This window comes from Passer montanus, unplaced genomic scaffold (assembly GCF_014805655.1).
Source record: "Passer montanus isolate IOZ18808 unplaced genomic scaffold, ASM1480565v1 scaffold225, whole genome shotgun sequence".
In the NCBI taxonomy this organism is placed as follows: Eukaryota; Metazoa; Chordata; class Aves; order Passeriformes; family Passeridae; genus Passer; species Passer montanus.
This window is the reverse complement of record NW_024366871.1, coordinates 34,178-54,442: the sequence shown is the minus strand read 5'-3', so window position 1 is coordinate 54,442 and position 20,265 is coordinate 34,178. Positions and strand designations below refer to the sequence as shown.

The following is a 20,265-nucleotide window of genomic DNA, read 5'->3' as shown; positions in this document are numbered from 1 at the left end:
ACACCGCTGCCTCCTTCTCCTCCGCTCTCCGTGGTGTCTCGGGTGTTTTTAATCCACGCCGAGCCGGAGCGGGTTGCGAGAGGAGCCGGGGTAGGGCTGCGGAGCGGCGGCGGAGGGAGGGTGTGGGTCAGGCGTGCGGCGGGCAGGCCGGAGGGTGTGGGGGGGAGCGGGGCCCTTGGTGAGTGGCGGCGCGGCGGTGGCAGAGCGGGGTGAGGGCGGAGGTGAGCGGCGGGAGCGGACGGGGACGGGAGGGGACAGGACGGGACAGAACAGCCAAGGGCTCCGTCCTGGATGCGCGGGAGTGTGGGGAAGGTGAGAGGAGTCGGTGCCGGGGGTTAGGGGTAGGCGGCTCGGTCCGGGCTGGAGCGGAGGATCGGGGGTCGCTCCTCAGCGGGCGGGGGAAGGATGGAGGGAGAGCGGGCGGCGGTCCCGGGTGGACGGGGAGACGTGAGGGGAGCCGGGGGGCTCGTTCCGATGGAGGGGGAGCAGTGAGAGGAGGCCGGGGGTTCGTTCTGGTGGACGGGGAGACGTGAGGGGAATCGGGGAGCTGTTCCAGATGGAAGTGAGCGGGGTCGGGGGGTTCATTCTGAGTGGGAGTGAGGGGAGTCGGGGGTTTGTTCTGGATGGACGGGGAAGAGTGAGGGGAGTCAGCGGGGTTTGTTTCGGATGGAAGTGAGGGGAGTCGGGGGGTTCATTCTAGATCATTCTAGATAGACAGGGAGTAGTGAGGGGAGTCGAGGGACTCGTTCTGGATGGAAGTGAGGGGAGTCAGGGGGGTTTTTTTCGTATGGAAGTGAGGGGAGTCGGGGGGCTTGTTTTGGATGGAGATGAGGGGAGTTGGGGGGGCTCGTTCTGGATGGAAGTAAGGAGAGACAGGGGGTCGTTCCGATGGACGGGGAGCAGTGAGAGGAGTCGGGGAGCGATCCCAGATGGGTGGGGAGAAGTGAGGGGAGTTGGGGGGCTCCTTCTGGATGGAAGTGAGGGGAATCGGGGGGTTCATTCTGAGTGGGAGTGAGGGGAGTCGAGGGTTTCATTCCGGATGGAAGTCAGGGGTGTCGGGGGGCTCGTTCTAGATAGGGAGCAGTGAGGGGAGTCGGGGGGTTTGTTCTGGATGGAAGTCAGGGGCCTCGGGGCTTTGTTCTAGATTGTTCCAGGGAGACAGGGAGCAGTGAGGGGAGTCAGGGGGCTTGTTCTGGATGGAAATGAGGGGAGTCGGGGTGGCTAATTCTGGATGGAAGTAAGGGGTGTCAGGGGGTTCATTCTAGATCATTCTAGATAGAGAGGAAGCAGATGGAAGTCAGGGGTGTCGGGGGGCTCATTCTAGATAGACAGGGAGCAGCGAGGGGAGTCGGGGGGTTTGTTCTGGATGGAAGTCAGGGGCCTCGGGGCTTTGTTCTAGATTGTTCCAGGGAGACAGGGAGCAGTGAGGGGAGTCAGGGGGCTCGTTCTGGATGGAAATGAGGGGAGTCAGGGTGGTTAATTCTGGATGGAAGTAAGGGGGGTCAGGGGGTTCATTCTAGATCGTTCTAGATAGAGAGGAAGCAGTGAGGGGAGTTGGGGAGCGATCCCAGATAGGTGGGGAGCAGTGAGGGGAGTCAGGGGGTTTGTTCTGGATAGAAGTGAGGGGAGTCAGGGGGCTCATTTTGGATGGAAATGAGGGGAGTCAGGGTGGTTAATTCTGGATGGAAGTAAGGGGAGTTGGGGGGGTTTGGTCTGGATGGACGGGGAGATGTGAGGAGAATCAGGGGGTTTGTTCTGGATAGAAGGGGGGGGAATCAGGGGGCTGATTTTGAGAGAAGGAGCAGTGAGGGGAGTCAGGGGGCTCGTTCTGGCTGGGAGTCAGGGGGCTCGTCAGGGGTTTGTTCTGGATGGAAGTAAGGGGAGTTGGGGGGGTTTGGTCTGGATGGACGGGGAGATGTGAGGAGAATCAGGGGGTTTGTTCTGGATAGAAGTGAGGGGAGTCAGGGGGCTCATTTTGGATGGAAATGAGGGGAGTTGGGGGGCTCCTTCTGGATGGAAGTGAGAGGAGTCAGGGGGCTCATTTTGGATGGAAATGAGGGGAGTTGGGAGGGTTCATTCCGGATAGAAGGAAGGGGAATTGGGGGGTTCATTCTGAGTGGGAGTGAGGGGAGTCGGGGGGCTCATTCTAGATCGTTCTAGATAGACAGCAGTGAGGGGAGTCGGGGGGTTTGTTCTGGATAGAAGTGAGGGGAGTCGGGGGATTCGTTCCAGATGGGAGTGAGAGGAGTCGGGGGGTTCATTCTAGATAGAGAAGGAGCAGTGAGGGGAGTCAGGGGGCTCGTTCTGGGTGGAAGTGAGGGGAGTTGGGAGGCTCAGTCTGGGTGGGAGTGAGGGGAGTCGGGGGGTTCATTCTGGATAGAAGGGAGGGGAGTCAGGGGGCTCGTTCCGGGTGGAAGTCAGGGGAGTTGGGGGGTTCATTCTGGATAGAAGGGAGGGGAGTCAGGGGGCTCATTCCAGATGGAAGTAAAAGGAGTTGGGGGGTTCATTCTAGGTGGGAGCAAGGGGAGTCGGGGGGTTTGTTCTAGATCATCCTAGATAGAGAAGGAGCAGTGAGGGGAGTCAGGGGGCTCATTCTGGATGGAAGTAAGGGGAGTCAGGGCACTTGTTCTGGGTGGAAGTGAGGGGAGTTGGGGGGTTCGTTCCAATGGATGGGGTAGAGGGGCTGAGAAAAGCTGAGGAGGGCTTGGGGATCTGTCCTGGATGGATGAAGGGACCCAGGGGTTGGTCCTGGGTGGACAAGGGGGTTTTGGGGGTGGCTGAGAGCAGCACGGGTGTGTTTGGGGTGGGGGCTGGGGGTCCCGGGGTGATGGTGCTGCCCTGTGAAAGTGTCAGTGGGGACAGGAGGGAAGCAGGGGCTGTTTGTGGAATTGGGGATTATCCTGAGTTGGAAGGGATCCCTGAGGGTCACGGAGCCCGGCTCTGCTGTGGAATCCAGGCAAATCCTGGCTCTGCAAGGAGCTTTGCCCCAGTGGTTTGTGCAGGCAGGGCTGAGCCCTTGGGGTGCCAGGGGAGCACCAAAAATGAGGGGTTTGGGGGGTGCACTGTAGGAGGGAGGAGGAAGTTACACCTGGGAGAAACTTCTGTCAGCTGGGCAGGGAAAATTCAGGGAAAAACCTGGATCAGGTGTGGGGAGGGAGGTTGGCACAGGTGGAGGAGGAGCAGGATGCTTTGGAAAGGTTGGGTTTTGGGATCTTTGTTGGCAAAGGGAGCCTTGGCTGGGAAGGGGCACCTTCCAGGTGTGGAGCTGCAGCTGGGAGGTGTCAAAGGGGGTGACTGGCAGCTTGTGCTGAGTTTTGGGGAGCTGCAGAGGGCTGGGTTTGGGACTGTGGGTGTTCCTGTGCCCCTCCATGGAAAGAAACTTTGTGCTTGGGAGAGAAAGTGCCAAGGTTTGAACCCCAAAGTGTGACAGGAGATAAATGTTGGCATGGATCCCAAGTCCTGGAGCTGTGAGGGCCATCCCTGGGCGATAAAACCTGCAGATGAGGGTTTGTTTGTAGGAAATTTGGGAAAGCTGCAGAGGGGTTTTTGGGGGTGGAGGACCTGAACTTGCTCTGTTTGCCACGGGGATGAACAGGAGCTGCTCAGGCTGGCACCAGGAGCTGACAGAGGGCAGGGGTGCCAAGGACACTGCTGCTGTCAGGAGGTGCTGCTGGCAGCAGCCTGCCTGGGCACTGGGACAAGTTTCCAGTGGGAAGTGGAGGGAATTGAGAAGCTCACTGGGCAGTTTTTATTCACAGGCACAAACCAGGCTCTGAGCGTGGTGGGAGGTGATTCCCTGTGCTCCTGCTGCTGCCCTTGGAGTGTGTGCCCCTCACCTTGCTGGCTCTGTGTGAGGCAGGCAGGACTCTTCCCTTGGGATTGTTCTGGACAGAGCAGCTTGGACTGAGCCCAAGATCCCAAAATGAGTTCCATGCTGAGCTCTGCCCTGAGGAACCTCCCCGTGTCCTCAGCCTGGGCTGCTGGGGCCTGTGAGTATCTTTGGCTTTTATTGGTGGGCATAAGCCTCTGGTTGAAGTGTTGGGTTTGGAATGGATGCTGGGGTCTGAACCTGCCCTGTTCTCACCTTTCAAAGGCTGACAGTGTTTTATTTTTTAATCCCAATTACATTGTTGCCTTGTTTGTCCCTTCCTGCATCATATGGGGAGGAGTCTTGAGTTAACAGGTAACAGAAAGTGTGTCAGGTTTCTGGACAGAGTAAACCACCCCACAGGTGGGCAGGTGCGTTACAGTGACATTATTTGCTTTTCTAACCTTTCCTGCAGAGACTAGAACTTTTCCTGACTTTTTTTTCTTTTTTCCCCTTTCTTGTTTTCCAGTCACTCGATCACTCAGCTGCTCCTCACAGTTCCAAGCTGCAGGTAAGGGGAAAACACCAGAATCTCAGTGGGTCTGTGCTACACAGGGCTGTTTTGAAAGCTTAAATCTTAGAAATGGAGCAGAATGCAGAGTGGTTCAGGTGTTCCTAAAAGCTGCAAGCAAGGAAAACTTCAGGCAAACCAGTGTTTGCAGCAGAGTCCTCTCATCCCCTGAGTGCCCTGGCTCCCTGCAGCCATTCCCAGTTTTTAGTCACAGCCCACAGTGAGTGGTTGGGGTGATCCATGCTCTGGGTTCACTGTGGGGGTTGCTCAGGTGACTCAGGCTTTGGGATTTTGGGAACAGGCCTGAACAGCAGCTCCCCATCATCCCCTGGGCTTTGGAAAGAGCCTGAAGGAATCTCCAGACAGTGCTGGAATTTTGTCCTGGCACTGGCCTGTGGAATGATGCTGGGTCATGATATCCCTTGTCTCAAACCTTTCCTACTGGGAAGAGAATTTCTTCCCATTAGGAAGAAATTCTTGGCTGTGAGGGTGATGAGGCACAGGCTCCATCCCTGGAAGTGTTCCAGTCCAGGTTGGGTGGAGCTTGGAGCACACTGGGATAGCAGAAGTTGTCCCTGCCCATGGCAGGGGGGGCACAGGATGAGCTTTGAGGTCCCTTCCTACCCAAACCATTCCAAGATTCCAACTCAGGTGTCCCACCTTCCCTGCCTTTCACTTACACACCAAAAAAGGACATTTTTCTTTGTTTTCTACAAGTCTTTGCAGGATCTATATGAAAATTGCTGATATTCTTGTCACCATCACTTCTCTCTTCACAGCCCAGCCAAAGACTAAGAAGAGCTTGGGCAAAACTGGGGTGAAGAATGTGGTGGTGGTGGAGGGTGTCCGCATTCCCTTTCTGCAGTCTGGCACCACGTGAGTATCAGAGAGGAGTGAAGCCCAGAAAACACCCCCTGACTTGGTTAAAACTCTGCTCTTCCTGTGAAAAATCTCACTTCTTTATTTTGATGTAGTTATTCTTGGGGCCTAAAGGCTCAGGAGGTGCCCTGAGTTGGGCTGCTGCAGTTATTCCAGTTTATTTAGTGCAGGAGTGTGGTTTGAAGAAGGTTGTTCCTGTGTTTGAATCCTGGGAAGAGTAAGGATTTATGGAGCATGTCTAGAGGAAGCAGTTGGAGAATTTATAGCAGATGAAGCAAGAAGTTTGACAGAACTGGCAGGACAGGGGCCAAGAATCTGCTGTAGGCTCTTTTTCCTGGATTGTTGTGCCACCAAATCCAGAGCTGAACTAGAGCCACACCTGACTGTTAGGATGGAGAAGGGATTTCTTTATCTGCTCCCTGCTGCTTTTCTGTGGGTTTAGTGCAGTGATTGCAGCCCCTCTGCTCTGGAGCCAGGCTGGGAGAGCTGGGGGGGGCACTGAATGAAATTTAGTGTCTCTTCCAATGCAAACCAATCTGTGATTCCTTGAAATGTTTGCTCAGAAGCTCAGTGGAGCATTTCTGGTCCATCCCTTCATATGAGAATTCTGTCCTGATTTCTGTACTGAGAATTCTGCACTGATTTCTCACACCTCTGAGTTTCTTCCTCTGCTCTTCACCCTCCAGGTATGCTGATCTGATGCCACATGACTTAGCCAGAGCAGCACTGCAGTAAGTAAATGGAACATTGGAGGGGCTCAGAATTCTTGTTAAACTGCTGAGGCTTTAGGGTTACAGAGCCAAGGCTATGGGCTTAGTTCTGAACAGTTCAGGTCCTTTATTTTCCCTGGCCTCCCTCCACAGTAGTGGGTGGCTTAAAGCAGTGGGGTTTGTGTTGTTTTGGGGGTTTTCAGTAGGTTGGTGTTGATGCAAAGAGATGCTGGTGGTGACAATTTGTAGTGAATTTGATTCCCAGCTGTAGCTGTCCAGACACAGACATCAGAGCTGCTGTTGAGGTGTGCTCACACCTGGTGGGCATCTGGTGGGAAAAACAACCTGGGCAACACAGAGGAAATGAAGTGACAACAAGGATATTGAGCTAATTCTGTAACCCTCCTGTTCTGAGGGTCATTAGCAGTGGGTTTGTTCTGTTGAGAGGCAGAGCAAAGTGCTCTGGAGAAGAGAGAAGGCTTGGAGAAGCCTGGAGATGGCTGCCCCATCCCTGGCAGTGCCCAAGGCCAGGCTGGACCCTGGGAGCACCCTGGGACAAGGGAAATGTCCCTGCCATGGCTGGGGGGGGCACTGGATGAGCTTTGAGCTCCATCCCCACCCAAACCTTTCTGGGATTTGGTGATTCTGTGAGCTGTTTTGTGGAAGGAGAGGTGTAAGTGCTATAAAGTAGTTGCTTTAATGAAGTTCTGTCATGATTTATAATGAAATTATCACCAAGATTGATTGCAGCCCATAATCAGCTACACTCCCCACGGGGCCCACATGCACATGAGATTTCTTCTGAGGGGGGCACAGAAGCTGTGGCTCTGCTGTTGCCTTGTTCTGCAGCCAAGCTGGCAGGAAGAGGATGTTGGAGAGCTTTTTATTTATGTGTTGCAAATTCCCTTTATTTTGATCCTCTCCTTAGGGGCCTGCTGACCCGGACCAGTGTCCCAAGGGATGTTGTTGATTACATTGTTTATGGCACGGTTATCCAGGAGGTGAAAACCAGTAATGTTGCCAGAGAGGTGGGTTCTGTGCAGCATTCCCCTGGGAGTCTGATTTCTGCAACTGCTCTGAAAATGACAGATCCTTGCTAAAGATTATTTCCCATTATTATTGTTTGTTTATATATGATTTTAAAGTATGAAATAGTTGTGTAGAATTGTCTGTTAAATGAGTTCCTGGGATTATAAGGAAAATTATTTTGGGATTCTCTGTTGAAATCTGCTACAGATTTAATTTAGCATCATTTTTAAATCAGATTCTCATATTTCAATGCTGTGGAGCCCCTGCTTGATTCTTCCCTGCAAAGGAAAGTTTTGTTGAGAATTGCTGATCCCTCAGCTCCTAAACACCAGTTGGATTAAGCACTGCCTTCCCCAATATCCTGGGAGGAGCAGAGTGTGCAGTGAGGGTTTGCTTTCTTGTGGTATTTATTTATTCATTTGAGCTGCCTGCTCAGACACAGCATTCTCAGGTTTGAAGTGGAGCAGCTTTGCTGTGCTTTGTTCCACCAGCCAGAAAACACAATTCCTGTATTATCCCAGAGCAGCTGATCCTCTGGAGTCATGTGCCAGGCAGCCTGGTCTTTGCTAACCTGCAGCCTCTGCACCTGGATAAATCCATGATGTAACTGGGCTCCCTGTGCAGCCTCAGCCTCGTGGATGCAAGCCCTGCCTTTGGTCACCTGCCAGTCAGATGGGGCTGCAGGGTAATTTTAACTTGGGAACAACTGCTGAACTTTCATCTACTTGGCCACATCCCAAGTAGGGAAGGTCTCAGATGAGTCACTGCTCTGCAGTTTGCTGCTCTTTGTGAAGCCACTCAGCCTTTTGCTGAGTGGTCTAAATCACCCTTTTCACATGTTGGCTTTGCCAATAAGGTGAAGCAAATTTGGTGTCGAGTAGTTGGAGGTTCTTTTGATGTGTTTTTTTTTTTTTTTTTTTCTGCAGTTTGCTGCTCTTTGTGAAGCCACTCAGCCTTTTGCTGAGTGGTCTAAATCACCCTTTTCACATGTTGGCTTTGCCAATAAGGTGAAGCAAATTTGGTGTTGAGTAGTTGGAGGTTCTTTTGATGTGGTTTTTTTTTTTTAATTTGATGTGGTTTTTTTTAAATGTTGTCTCTGTTAAAAAATGTGGAGGGGCAGTGACTGTTCTGAGCGTGGCCTCAGCTCCTTCTCCAGAGTCTGGGGAGGGGAAGAGCTGCTGCCATAATTAACTGGATGAAAACTCCATGTGTTTATCTTCATCTCCACCTGGCAAGGTGTGCTGGGCAGGGGCAGCTCTGGCCTGGGAGCAGCAGCTGTAGGTTTAACACCCCTCTTGTTGTTTTAGGCTGCCTTGGGAGCGGGGTTCTCTGACAAAACTCCAGCCCACACCGTCACCATGGCCTGTATTTCCTCAAACCAGGCCATGACCACAGGTATGTGGGCTGCAAGAACAAGCTGTGGGGTTGAGGGAGCTTGGGAATTCTTTTATAGCCTTTATTCAACTGGCACTGCTTGTGAATGTAAAAAAAAACAACTGAAGAAATGCTGCAATGGGAGGAAAAATGGAGTTATTCAGCCTGGAGGAAAGGGGCTCAGGGGGAACCTTGTGGCTCTGAACAATTCCCTGAGAGGAGGGGACACCAAGGGTGGGTCAGGCTCTGCTCCCAGGGAACAGGGACAGGATGAGAAGGAGCAGGCTCAAGCTGTGCCAGAGGAGGGTCAGGATGGACATCAGGAGGAATTTCTCCATGGAAAGATTGGTCAGGCACTGGAAGGAGCTGCCCAGGGAATGGTGGGGTCCCCATCCCTGGAAGTGTCTGGGGAATTCCTGGACATGACACTCAGTGCTTTGAGCTGGTGACAAGGTGGAAATCAGTCACAGGTTGGATTTGATGGTCTGGGAGGTCTTTTCTACCCTCAGTGATTCTGTAGGTCAGTCACAGGTTGGATTTGATGGTCTGGGAAGTCTTTTCCACCCTCAGCGATTCTGTGGAAGTTTTTTAGCCAGCAAAATACAACATGAACTGAGTGTCTGCTGTAGGCCTGCAGCAGTGTCTCTGCCCAATGTCTGTGTTTGTCTGGGAGGTAAAGACTGACCATGGTGAGAAAGTTGCTCCTTTTATCTTTGGCTTAGCCTAACCAGGGCTAAAAAATGGAGACACAGCTCAAACTACTGGCACTGTCCTTCCCTCCATGCTCTGTGTGACAAGGACAAGTGGCAGCCAAGTGACAGCAGCTCATGTGTAACCCAGCCATGGCCAGGGGCTGTAGGAGGAGTGCAGGAGTGGCCAGGGCTCTGTCGGGGTACCTGTTTTCAGCTTCCCTTTTTCCCTGTTGAGGTCAGGATTGAAGGCACTTGAGAGGATAATTCACATTCACTCAGGTGTTTATTATTTCTTACCCATGTTAGAGTCTCACAGCAGTGAGTTCTGCACTTCTTCACTAACAAAATAGCCAACTGTCTCTTGTTACAGGGTCTTTGAAGGCTAAATTATCCAATTAAGAAATGACACCTAAATTATTTTCACTTTTAACCCAATCCCTTGAAGTCTGCAGCGTGGGCTTTTCTGTCCAGTCACAAAATACCACCTAAAACCCATGGAGAAGGTGAAGAAGGAGGAGCAGCCTCTGCCCCAAAACCTTCATCTTGCCCCATATATATTATTCTAAAACTCCAAACTCTAAGTTTTCCACCCTGTGCTATCACACACTTCTAACCAACTCCACACCCACAATCCCAGTGCTCCAAATCAATTCTGGAAGCCTTCTCCAGGTCAAATGCAATGCTCTCCTGGGGGTCAGAGTCTGCCAGCACAGAAAGTCTGTCATTCTCAGCAGCCAAGGCTCCAGCAAGGGGTGAGTGGCCCTGCCCTGGCAGTGTTCCTGTCCTTGCAGGCGTGGGGATGATTGCAGCTGGCCAGTGTGACGTGGTGGTGGCCGGCGGCGTGGAGCTCATGTCCGACGTCCCCATCCGCCACAGCAGGAAGATGAGGAAGACCATGCTGACCCTGAACAGAGCCAAGACCCTGGGACAGAAGCTCTCCCTCATTTCCAAAATCCGCCCCGACTACTTTGCTCCTGAGGTATTTTTTGGTTTTTCAGGCATTTAGAGGTTTAGTGAACTGGTTTAGAATGTGTGAACAGGTAATTTTTTTGGCCTTGATGGAGAGGATTTAAGATGGGTGAGGTGGCTCCTGGGGTTCACCATGACCAATCTCTGTCCTCTGCTTTGGGTTAAATCACTGATTCAAGCATCTCAGAGCATTTGGGCCTCTGCTTTTCCTTCACACATGTTCATCTTCAGTAAACCCAGCTTAGTGCAAAACCTCCTTCTGCTACTCCTGGACAAACTGTGCTGCAGATGACAGAAAAGTTTTTTCCCATAAGTATAAAGGTTATTCTGAAGTGTCAGAAGAATTCTAGGGTCAGAGGAATTTTACTACATAATAGCAGTAACCCCTTTAGTATTAGGAATATCCTCAGTATATGAATTTGATTAATTTGATTATATATGCCTTATGAGTCCTATTCCTGGCCAAATCCTGCCAGGGGCTGGATGTGTTCATCTCCCCTAAAGAGCATCCACAGGGTCATGTCAGGAGCAGAGTGAGCCACTGCTCTGTCCTGGGGGCTATGGGGGGTGAATTAAAACGTGGTGAGGATGGAAAGGGGCAGCACTTTCCTCCTCCCGCCCTGTGAGCTCTCCACATGGAAACTGCATCCATGTAATTCCCTTTAGTGAGGGCAGCAAAGCCCAGGTTAAGTGTGGCAGAGCAGACATCCCAAATCCACATGAGATATGAAAATGCCAGACTTGAATGCATGCAGGGATTTCCTGAGTGCTGCTGGAAGAACTAAAACTAAGCCAAGATCACCTCTGAGCTCTGCTTGTGGATGAGGAGGTGTCTGACAAGGAGTTTTGAGGTCTCAGGATGTGGTGTTTGAATCCAAAAGGTCTGGTCACCCTTTGTCATGGATTCTCTGTGTCTTGGTTTGAAAAGACAGGTGTCTGCTAAGGAAGGAAGGAGCCAGCCTCCCTTGAAATGGAAAATGTAAACCCTCTCTTTCCAAATTATGATGAAGACTTTGAATTTAAGGGTGTCTCAGGCAAAGATGTGGGAATAGGAATAACAGTTATTTACTAGGAAAATTAAAAATACAAATGCAATAGTGCAAACAAATAAAAACAACAGTGACAGAGTCAGAATAGGAGTTGACCCCTGTGGGTCAGGGTGGTGGCACAGTCCCATCCCATGGTGGCTCAGCCCTGGTATTTTTGAGACCCCTGTTGTGGGGAGGAAATGATGAATCTGACTCCATGTTCTTAGAAGGCTGATCTATATTACATTAATGATCTATATTACATTATATTATCTATATTCTATTAAATAATGATTTATATTATATAATATTATATTATATATTATTATATTATAATTATTATATAATATATTATAATTATATATTTATTATTATTATTATTATTATTATTATTATTATTATTATTATTATTATTATGCTATACTAAACTATACTAAAGAATAGAGAAAGGATACAGACAGAAGGCTAAAGGATAATGATTAAAAACTTGTGACTCTCTTCAGAGTCTTGACACAGCTTGGCTGTGATTGGTCATTAAGTAAAAACAATTCACATGAAACCAATGAAACAAGCACCTGTTGGTAAACAATGTACAAATCACATTCCAGAGCAACAAAACACAGGAGAAGCAAATCAGATAATACCGTTTTCATTTTTCTCTGAAGCTTCTCAGCTTCCCAGGAGCAAAGTCCTGGACAAAGAGATTTTTCAGAAGATATGACAGTGACAATCTCCTGGAGGGAGGATTGGTTGTGGAAGAGATAAAGAAAACTGCCCAGTGAACAGGAGATAAGTGCCCCACAGACAGGAATAGAATAGAATAGAATAGAATAGAATAGAATAGAATAGAATTTCCAACCTAAGACCCCCTGTTAAATGTACAGGCAGCTGCTCTCTAGGCAGTTCTGGAACCCCTGCAGTAAGCAGCAGCCTGGACCTTGGTTTTTATCCAAAATCTTGGAAAGGGCTGGTTTCTCTGACGCATTTCTGTTGTGGTCTGATTGCCGTGTGCTAATTAACAAAGGGAACGGCCTCTGTCTGCCCGTGGGGCTCAGCTCTGCGTGCTCCCAGGAGGGTTTTCCCCCAGCTGTGCTGACTCTCCCTCCCTGGTGGCAGCTCCCAGCTGTGGCAGAGTTCTCCACCAGCGAGACCATGGGGCACTCTGCCGACCGCCTGGCCGCCGCCTTCGGCGTCTCGCGCCTGGAGCAGGACGAGTACGCGCTGCGCTCCCACACGCTGGCCAAGAAAGCCCAGGACGAGGGGCTGCTGCAGGACGTGGTGCCCTTCAAAGTGCCAGGTGACAGTGCCAGGGGGGCACTCACTGCTGGGGGCAGCTCCAGGCAGTGCTGGGGAGTCTGGGTGGTTTTTGTCAGGATGTTTGTCACTGGAGAATTGCTGGCGCGGGGAGGTGTTTGTAAACGGGGTAGCTGAAGGTGTAAAAACAGAACTATGGAATGGTTTGGGTGGGAAGGGATATTGAACATCACCCAATTCCAGCCCTGGCACCTTCCACTGTTCCAGGGTGGTCCCCCATGTCCAACCTGGCCTTGGACATTCCCAGGGATCCAGGGGCAGCCACAGCTGCTCTGGGAATTCCATCCCAGCCCTTCCCCACCCTCCCAGGGAAGAGATCCTTCCCAGTGTCCTTCCCAATACCCTTGCCAATACCCTTCCCAATATCCCATCTGACCCTGCTGGAACCTGAAATGCAAGGATTTCTCAGAACTTTGGGCCTCTAAGCTAAAGCTTAGAATTAAACACAGGATTTGATCTGAAACCTTAGAAAAAGCTTCCAAACTTAAGTGCTAAAAGTGAGAATGTGGATTTATAGTTTAGAGCAGAGACATGTTAAGCTAAGTAAAGGAAAGTTTACAGTTTAAGATGTAGAAAAAATAAAGTAGTTACAAAGGTAAACAAGTTTAGAGTGCAGTACTGTAGGCTTGTGTGTCATAACATGATTGGCTAAGAAAGTTTACCCTGTAGCACGAGTCCATGAATAAAATATTTAAGGATTGGGCCAAAAATATTTAAGGATTGGGCCAAAACCATAAATATCCTTGTTGGCAGTGTTTTATTGGTCAAGAACTCCTTAAAAGGTCTTGTGACCTTCTGAGCCACGCAGTGAAGATGTGAGCAGAACTCACCCTTCATGCCTACGTAGAAGATAAGAAAAACAAACCACATCATCTAAAAAGCTCAGAGATTCCCTCTCTAACTCATTCAAAACTCCTTCAAAATCCCCATCTAACCCTGCCCTCTGCCTTACCTTTACATATGTAAATTTTTTCTTGCCAACCCCACATCTGTGCCAATGAGGTGACAGAGCAAGGAAAATCAGGACAGTTGGACATGGAATCCCCCTGCTCTTCCACCAGGCAAGAGGAACCACCTTTATATCCCAGAATATCAACAACAAACACAAATCCCAGTCTGGTAATCAGGTGCTGGATGGGAAGAGCTGGAATGTGGCAGGTTCCAGGTCACCAGGCCTCACACTCCTTGCTGGGAGGTGAAATAATCTGGGGAGAACCTTCAAGCTGCCCTTCCATGGGCTGGTGTCTGAACTCTAATTGGTGTCCTGGAGAAATTTTCCTTGTAGATCCATGCTTCCATGTGATCTTTATGATACAGTTAGTACTTTTTCTTAACAGGCTTATTTAGCAGTTGGATATATTTGGATTTTCCCAGTGCTGTTTATTCCTCAAGCACAGCATGTAAATGTAAACTGATTTAAGGCCAGTTCTCCATTTAGGCTTTTCAACCTAAATTTAAATTCTTTTCTCAACTGGGTTTCCCATGTGGTAATTTTTCCTTCTAGTAAACAGATGGCAGCACTTTGTTTTTGCTGTCATCTGAGGAAAAGTGAGGTAGCTTCAATTTTAAGTGTTATTTTTAGTCATATTAAGTATCCTGATGCCACAAACACATTTTCCTTTTTTCCCTCCTCACGCTTGTCCTAACCCCACAATTTTCTGATTTCTTTTCCTCCCATGAGTCCTGATGATGAAATCCTTGTGCATGGCTGATTTTTGTAGTTAAAATGTACTTTTTTTCCCTTCACCAGGCAAAGACACAGTTACCAAAGACAATGGGATCCGCCCGTCCTCCCTGGAGCAGATGGGAAAACTGAAGCCAGCCTTTGTCAAGCCCTATGGGACAGTGACAGCAGCCAACTCCTCCTTCCTGGTAATTCCTGTTCCCAGCACTGTCAGCCAGAGGGGAGCACTGTGCACCTTCTGCCTCCCTTAGCTGGTATCATCTGGGAATGAGCCTTTTAATTTCCAGATTTTCCAGGTGTAACTTGGAACCCTGTTGCAGTCTGGTGGATTTGGGTATTGGATTTGGGTATTGGATTGTTTAATTTTAAAATCCATAATGAAAGCTCTGAAGTTTTGGGATGTTTGACCTGTTTGCTTCTCTGTAGCTGCTTCATGAGGGTCAATCCTTGAAAAGCCCTTGCAGGGATTCTGTCCTAGGATGGGGTTGTCACATTGTACAACTGAAGTCAGTAGGTTTAGTGTGAACTTCACAGAATCCTGGAATGGTTTGGGTTGGAAGGGACCTTAAAGCTCATCCAGTGCCACCCCTGCCATGGCAGGGACACCTTCCACTATCCCAGGGTGCTCCAAACCTCATCCAGCCTGTCCTTGGGCACTGCCAGGGATCCAGGGGCAGCCACAGCTCTGGAGGGACAGGACACAGGGAATGGCTTCCCACTTCCAGAGGGCAGGGCTGGATGGGATACTGGGAATTGGGAATTGTTCCCTGGCAGGGTGGGCAGGCCCTGGCACAGGGTGCCCAGAGCAGCTGTGGCTGCCCCTGGATCCCTGGCAGTGCCCAAGGCCAGGCTGGATGGGGCTTGTGATGCCTGGAAGTAGAACACAAACTTTTCCAGACAACATTAGAATGACAATATAAAAACAAACCTTTCCTTGAAAAACCTTCAGGTACAGAATGTGGCAAAAATCCACATCCTGAATTAGATTTGTACCATTTCATACAAGGTGGTGCAGTTAGAATATCCAGCCAATATTGTCCAGTTAGAGGAGAGTTGGTTAAGTGATTCCCCCCTGGCTTCTGCCCCATGGGATCTCTCCTCCCCATCTCCTACCTTACCTTTTGTGATTGCACTGTGCAAAACAAAAGTCCTTGGAGGAGTAACAGGAAAAACTAAACAATATTTTAGGAGTGCATCAGTATGAGTTTGTTCGGTGCTGGAAAAGAACTGGAAGTTATACCTAAGCATTTAACAGTCTACAAAGCTACAAATGTATGGAGAATACATCAAAGCTGAAAACTGTGAGCACTTGGAGCCACCTGGGATAGTGGAAGGTGTCCCTGCCCATGGCTGGAGGGTGGAACTGGATGTGATTTAAAGTCCCTTCCAACCCAAACCATTCCATGATTTGATGTGCCAAACCCACAATAAATGGGTTTAATAATAACCCACATTTTTGTCATGTGGTGAGCCTGGGGCTTGTATCATCCTAGAATTATTCTCATTTTTGGGATGGAACTGGGAGGACAGCTGAGTGTTTGGGGTCACCAGCTTGTCCCAGGCCTAGCAGGGCTTTCAGGCTCCTCTGTCCTGGGTGGGACAGGGGGAATTGTGCCCGTGGGCTGTGAGGAGATGTTCAGTACTGTGTGTGCTGGCATCATCAGTGACCATCCATCCCTCCATCCTCTCAATCCAGCAGCCTTGTCCTTTGGTCCCTGTTGTTGTGGGGTGTCCTAGAGGCTCTGCTGATGTTCAGATCCTCTCTTTCTGGGGGCTGTGTGGCTCCTTGTGTGCAGCTCCCTCACCCCTCACCTGGTTTCTCCCTGCCCATTCCAGACTGACGGAGCGTCGGCGATGCTGATCATGTCTGAGGAGAAGGCCCTGGCCATGGGCTACAAGCCAAAGGCCTACCTAAGGTAGGAGGGGCTGCTTCAGTGACCCCTGCTCCTGCTTCCCTCTCCTCTGCCTGGCACTGACAGCCCTTTTCCTGCACAGGGATTTTGTGTACGTGTCCCAGGATCCCAAGGACCAGCTGCTCCTGGGGTAGGTGGAGATGGAGAGCATTCCCCACAGCCCCTGCTCCCACAACAGCCCTCTCCTGCTGTGATGTGATTTTGGCAGATGTTACATCTCTCCAGGCCTTCATGAGGTGGGAGAGCAGCAGTGGCAGGAGCACCCCAGGCTTGCTGGGGCACCTCAGCAATAGCTCTGGGGGCTGTGCCTCCCTTGAGCAGGGATGGGCCATGAGCCCAGAGAGAAGGATGTGACTGTGGAAAGGGGAGATGGGGCTGGCAGGGAACACAGATGCAAGACTGGTGTGTCTTCCCTCCTTCAGCCCCACCTATGCCACTCCCAAAGTGCTGGAGAAGGCCGGGCTCAGCCTGAGTGACATCGATGTGTTTGAGTTCCACGAGGCCTTTGCTGTAAGTGCTCTAAAGCTGGGATGGCTCCCTGTAACCATCTGCCTTGGGTGATTCCCAATGTCACCCTCTCCTCCCTTGCAGGGCCAGATCCTGGCTAACCTGAAAGCCATGGATTCAGACTGGTTTGCACAGAACTACATGGGCAGGAAGTCAAAGGTAAGGCACACTCAGGACATTTTCCTCCTTGTCCTGCCCCTCCAGGCCCTTGTCCCCTCTCCAGCAGCTCTGCAAGGAGCACTGAGCTCTCCCTGGATCCTTCTCTTGTACACGTGAGCACCCCCAGATCTCCCAGCCTGGCTCCAGCCCTGGGAGCAGCTCTATGTCTCCTCTGGAGCCACTTTTCTCTCCAGTTCAGTGAAACTTTGGGGTTCCTGGGCTCCCTGCTGGCAGTGCTGGTGCTGCACAGCCAGGTTCTGCCTCTCTCCTATGAGGAGCAGTGATGCTCCTTGAGCTTGGCTTAGCAAATCCCAATTGATGCAGTTTCTTTGGGACATGAGATTTCTTTGGGATGCTGTTCCTGTTGTCGGCAGGAGGTGGAGATCCAGAGCCACAATCCCTGTAGAGGAGGGTGCTGAGGACACTGAGAGGGGCTCAGTCTTTGCACAGTGCAGGGCTCCCCTGAGGGGCTGCAGGTGAAGCAGGGCCTCCTTTGGGGTGGTTTTATCCCCTCATCATTCACCTGGATGTACATCCTGAGCTGCTTTAGGCTGAGTGTTGGGATTAGGGGGGATGAGGTGTCACCCCTTCCAGCCTGGTGACATGGGGTGTGTCCCTCTGTGTCCCCGCAGGTTGGAGCCCCTCCCCTGGACAAGTTCAACACCTGGGGGGGCTCCCTGTCCCTGGGACACCCCTTTGGGGCCACCGGCTGCCGCCTGGTCATCACTGCTGCCCACAGGCTGAAGAAGGAGGGGGGCCAGTACGGCCTGGTGGCTGCCTGTGCTGCAGGAGGGCAGGTAATGGTGCTGTGCCCCAGCCTGGGGAGAGGGAGGAACCTTGGGAGAGGGCAGCAACAGCAGGGCTGATCCTGCTGGGAATCTGCAGTCCTGCCTAGTGACCCCAGCTCTGGGTGCTGCGTGTTCACAGCTCCCTCAGGCACCTCTGGCTGCCCCCAGCACCACTCAGTCCTGTCCCTGTTCCCTGGCAGCAGAGCCCGACCCCCCCTGGCTGTCCCCTCCTGGCAGGGAGTTGTGCAGAGCCACAAGGTCCCCCCTGAGCCTCCTTTTCTCCAGGCTGAGCCCCTTGCCAGCTCCCTCAGCCTCTGCTGGGGCTCCATTCCCTTCCCAGCTCCCTCAGCCCCTCCTGGGGCTCCATTCCCTTCCCAGCTCCCTCAGCCCCTCCTGGGGCTCCATTCCCTTCCCAGCTCCCTCAGCCTCTCCTGGGGCTCCATTCCCTTCCCAGCTCCGTTCCCTTCCCTGGACACGCTCCAGCCCCTCCAGGTCTCTCCTGGCAGGAGGGGCCCAGAGCTGCCCCCAGCACTGGAGGTGCCCCAGCAGTGCCAGCACAGGGGACGGGCACTGCCCTGGCCCTGCTGCCACCCCAGAGCTGGCACAGCCCAGGGGCCAATGGCCTCTTGTCCACCTGGGCACACCTGGGCTCATGTCCAGCTGCTGTGGCTCATGTTCTCCATGCTGTGCCTGGGAGTCTGTGCCAGCAGTAATTAGTCTTGTCTCTGTTAATGAGCCGTCTCTGTGATGTTTTTTCTCTCTCTGTTCCCAGGGTCACGCGATGATCGTGGAGCTCTACCCCCAGTAACAGCCCTGGGAGCTCTGTCCCTCCATCTGTGCCTGGCGATGCCATTTCAATGCACTAATAAATCCTACACCCAATCCTTCTTGGAGAGGGGATTTGTGGCCTTTGTCAATCCCTTTTAGCTACTCAGCCAGTAATTTTTATCTAATGAGCACGCTCTATTCCACTTCCAGGAGAGGAACAGTTAACGCAGCTCTGAGTCTCTCTGCAGGCTCCTTGTAACTGTCTGATCCCTCTGGTAACCCTTCAGGATTTCTCCCACGGGGGAACAAAAGTTATTCCAAAGCTCTGGATGGAGAATTAAGTTTGGAGATCAGGAGCACGTGAAGCAGTGGAGGTGGGGGGGCTGAGAGGGGAGGTAATGCTGTGGGGAGGAGCAGCTCTGTGGGGCAGCAGGGTCAGTCCCAGGGGCTGAGCTGGGCTCTGAGGGGGCAGTTTGCTCCACGCTGTCCAAATGCTGTTGGAATGAGCAAATTGCATCTGACGAATGAATGTCACTGATGGAACTGCAATAAATCAGGACAAAACCCAGTTCTGGCTGTTTTCTTTCCCTCCCTTCATGTGAAATGCTTTGGGGACTGTTCCTGTGCTGGAGGCTCTGAGCTGACACCAGGCGTTGGCTCACTGAAATCACGGAATCACAGCTGGTGTGAGTGGGCAGGAGCTTGCAGAGATCACCTAATCCACCCCTGCCATGGCAGGGACACTTCCACTGTCCCAAACTGTTCTTCAAACCCTGTCCAGCCTGGCCTTGGGCACTGCCAGGGATCCAGGGGCAGCCCCAGCTGCTCTGGGCACCCTGTGCCAGCCCTGCCCACCCTGCCAGGGAACAATTCCTCATTCCCAATCTCCCACCCAGCCCTGCCCTCTGGCAGTGGGAGCCATTCCCTGTGTGCTGTCCCTCCAGGCCTTGTCCCCAGTCCCTCTGCAGCTCTCCTGGAGCCCCTCCAGGCCCTGCCAGGGGCTCTGAGGTCTTGACAATATTCAGGTGTGCCGGGCTGTCCTTCTCCCAAGCATTGGGAAGAGAAGATCCTTGTTCTTTTGTTTAATTTCTTTGTTCTTTTCTTCACTTGTTCCTCGTGCCTTTGTGATGCTGAGGGTGGCTGCTCTCACCTGCCAGGGAGCAGAGTTTCTCCTAAAGCACCTCACAAGCACCTTCGAGTCCTTTTTGTGACAGAAGCAGTTTCTGCCACCCACCAGCTGCTGCCCGGCCCCGCTCCGCTGAGATAAGGGATGGGTGCAGCACCCGGGCTGTCCTGTTTATTCTTCCTTGGAGATCTTGTGCAAGAGCACTGCTCCAGGGGGAGAGGGGAACCGCCAAGGCCAGAGAAAGGCCGGGATTGCTTTAGAACCACAGAATCGTTTAGGGTGGAAAAGAAAACTGAGAAAACTCATTGAGTCCCGTGCTGCCGCGGCCACCGCTGACCCACAAATGCCACATCCACGCGGCTGTTGAATCCCTCCCGGGCTGGGCACTCCAGCCGTGCCCTGCCCACCCTGCAGGTGTTCTTTGGGGGGTTTAACCCCTGCAGGCTGCGGGGGCAGAGCAGCGCCCCGGGGAGCTGCAGGCGGGACTGGTCCGCACACGCTGGGCCGGGCAGGGCTGCAGCCCGTCGGATGTGACTCATCCTGGAGGCTCATCCCTCTCCTCCCCTGCTCCGCCGGTGCCTCTCCCGTGTCCCCTCGGCTTGTGCGACCCTCGCTGCCGTCGGCACCATCGTGGCTGAAGCCGCTCCGGTGCGTCCCGTGCCCGTGGGGCGCGGAAGGTGCTCGGGGTAGCGGCGTGGGCTGGCGGCAGCGACCCGGGAGGGCTGCGGGAGCCTCGGCAGAGCTCCTGAGGGGCTCCCGGGACCGATGGAGCCCACTGGAACCCGTGCCTCGGCTCCCGGGGTGCCCAGGGGTCCCTGGTGCCAGGCAGGGAGGTTTGTGGGGCGGCTGTCGGGGCACGCCCGGGGCTGTGCCCGGGGAGCCAGCGCCCGGGCAAAGGTTCCTTCGGCCCTCCCGGCGTTGGGCACGGACCCGGAGCGAGGTAGGA

The 20,265-nt window shown here is 52.2% G+C and overlaps 1 protein-coding gene across 3 annotated transcripts; it reads left to right on the top strand.

The window, feature by feature from the left end:
• Positions 1–66: 66 nt before the first annotated feature.
• HADHB (hydroxyacyl-CoA dehydrogenase trifunctional multienzyme complex subunit beta) lies at positions 67–18,761 on the top strand. Of its 3 annotated transcripts, none has more exons than XM_039710224.1 (16): positions 67–90; positions 3,759–3,989; positions 4,338–4,379; positions 5,159–5,255; positions 5,945–5,989; positions 6,897–6,996; positions 8,305–8,392; positions 9,855–10,042; positions 12,177–12,357; positions 14,125–14,246; positions 15,895–15,974; positions 16,054–16,101; positions 16,394–16,481; positions 16,563–16,637; positions 17,270–17,434; positions 18,198–18,761. In XM_039710224.1, the coding sequence occupies exons 2-16, from the start codon at positions 3,923–3,925 to the stop codon at positions 18,231–18,233; spliced, it is 1,422 nt and encodes a 473-aa protein (XP_039566158.1). In that variant the 5' UTR covers positions 67–90; positions 3,759–3,922; the 3' UTR covers positions 18,234–18,761. The 3 variants fall into 3 exon arrangements, with proteins under 3 accessions (XP_039566158.1, XP_039566157.1, XP_039566156.1); XM_039710223.1 differs by having other exon boundaries at positions 85–221; XM_039710222.1 differs by lacking the exon at positions 67–90 and adding an exon at positions 186–312.
• The last annotated feature ends 1,504 nt before the right edge of the window (positions 18,762–20,265 follow it).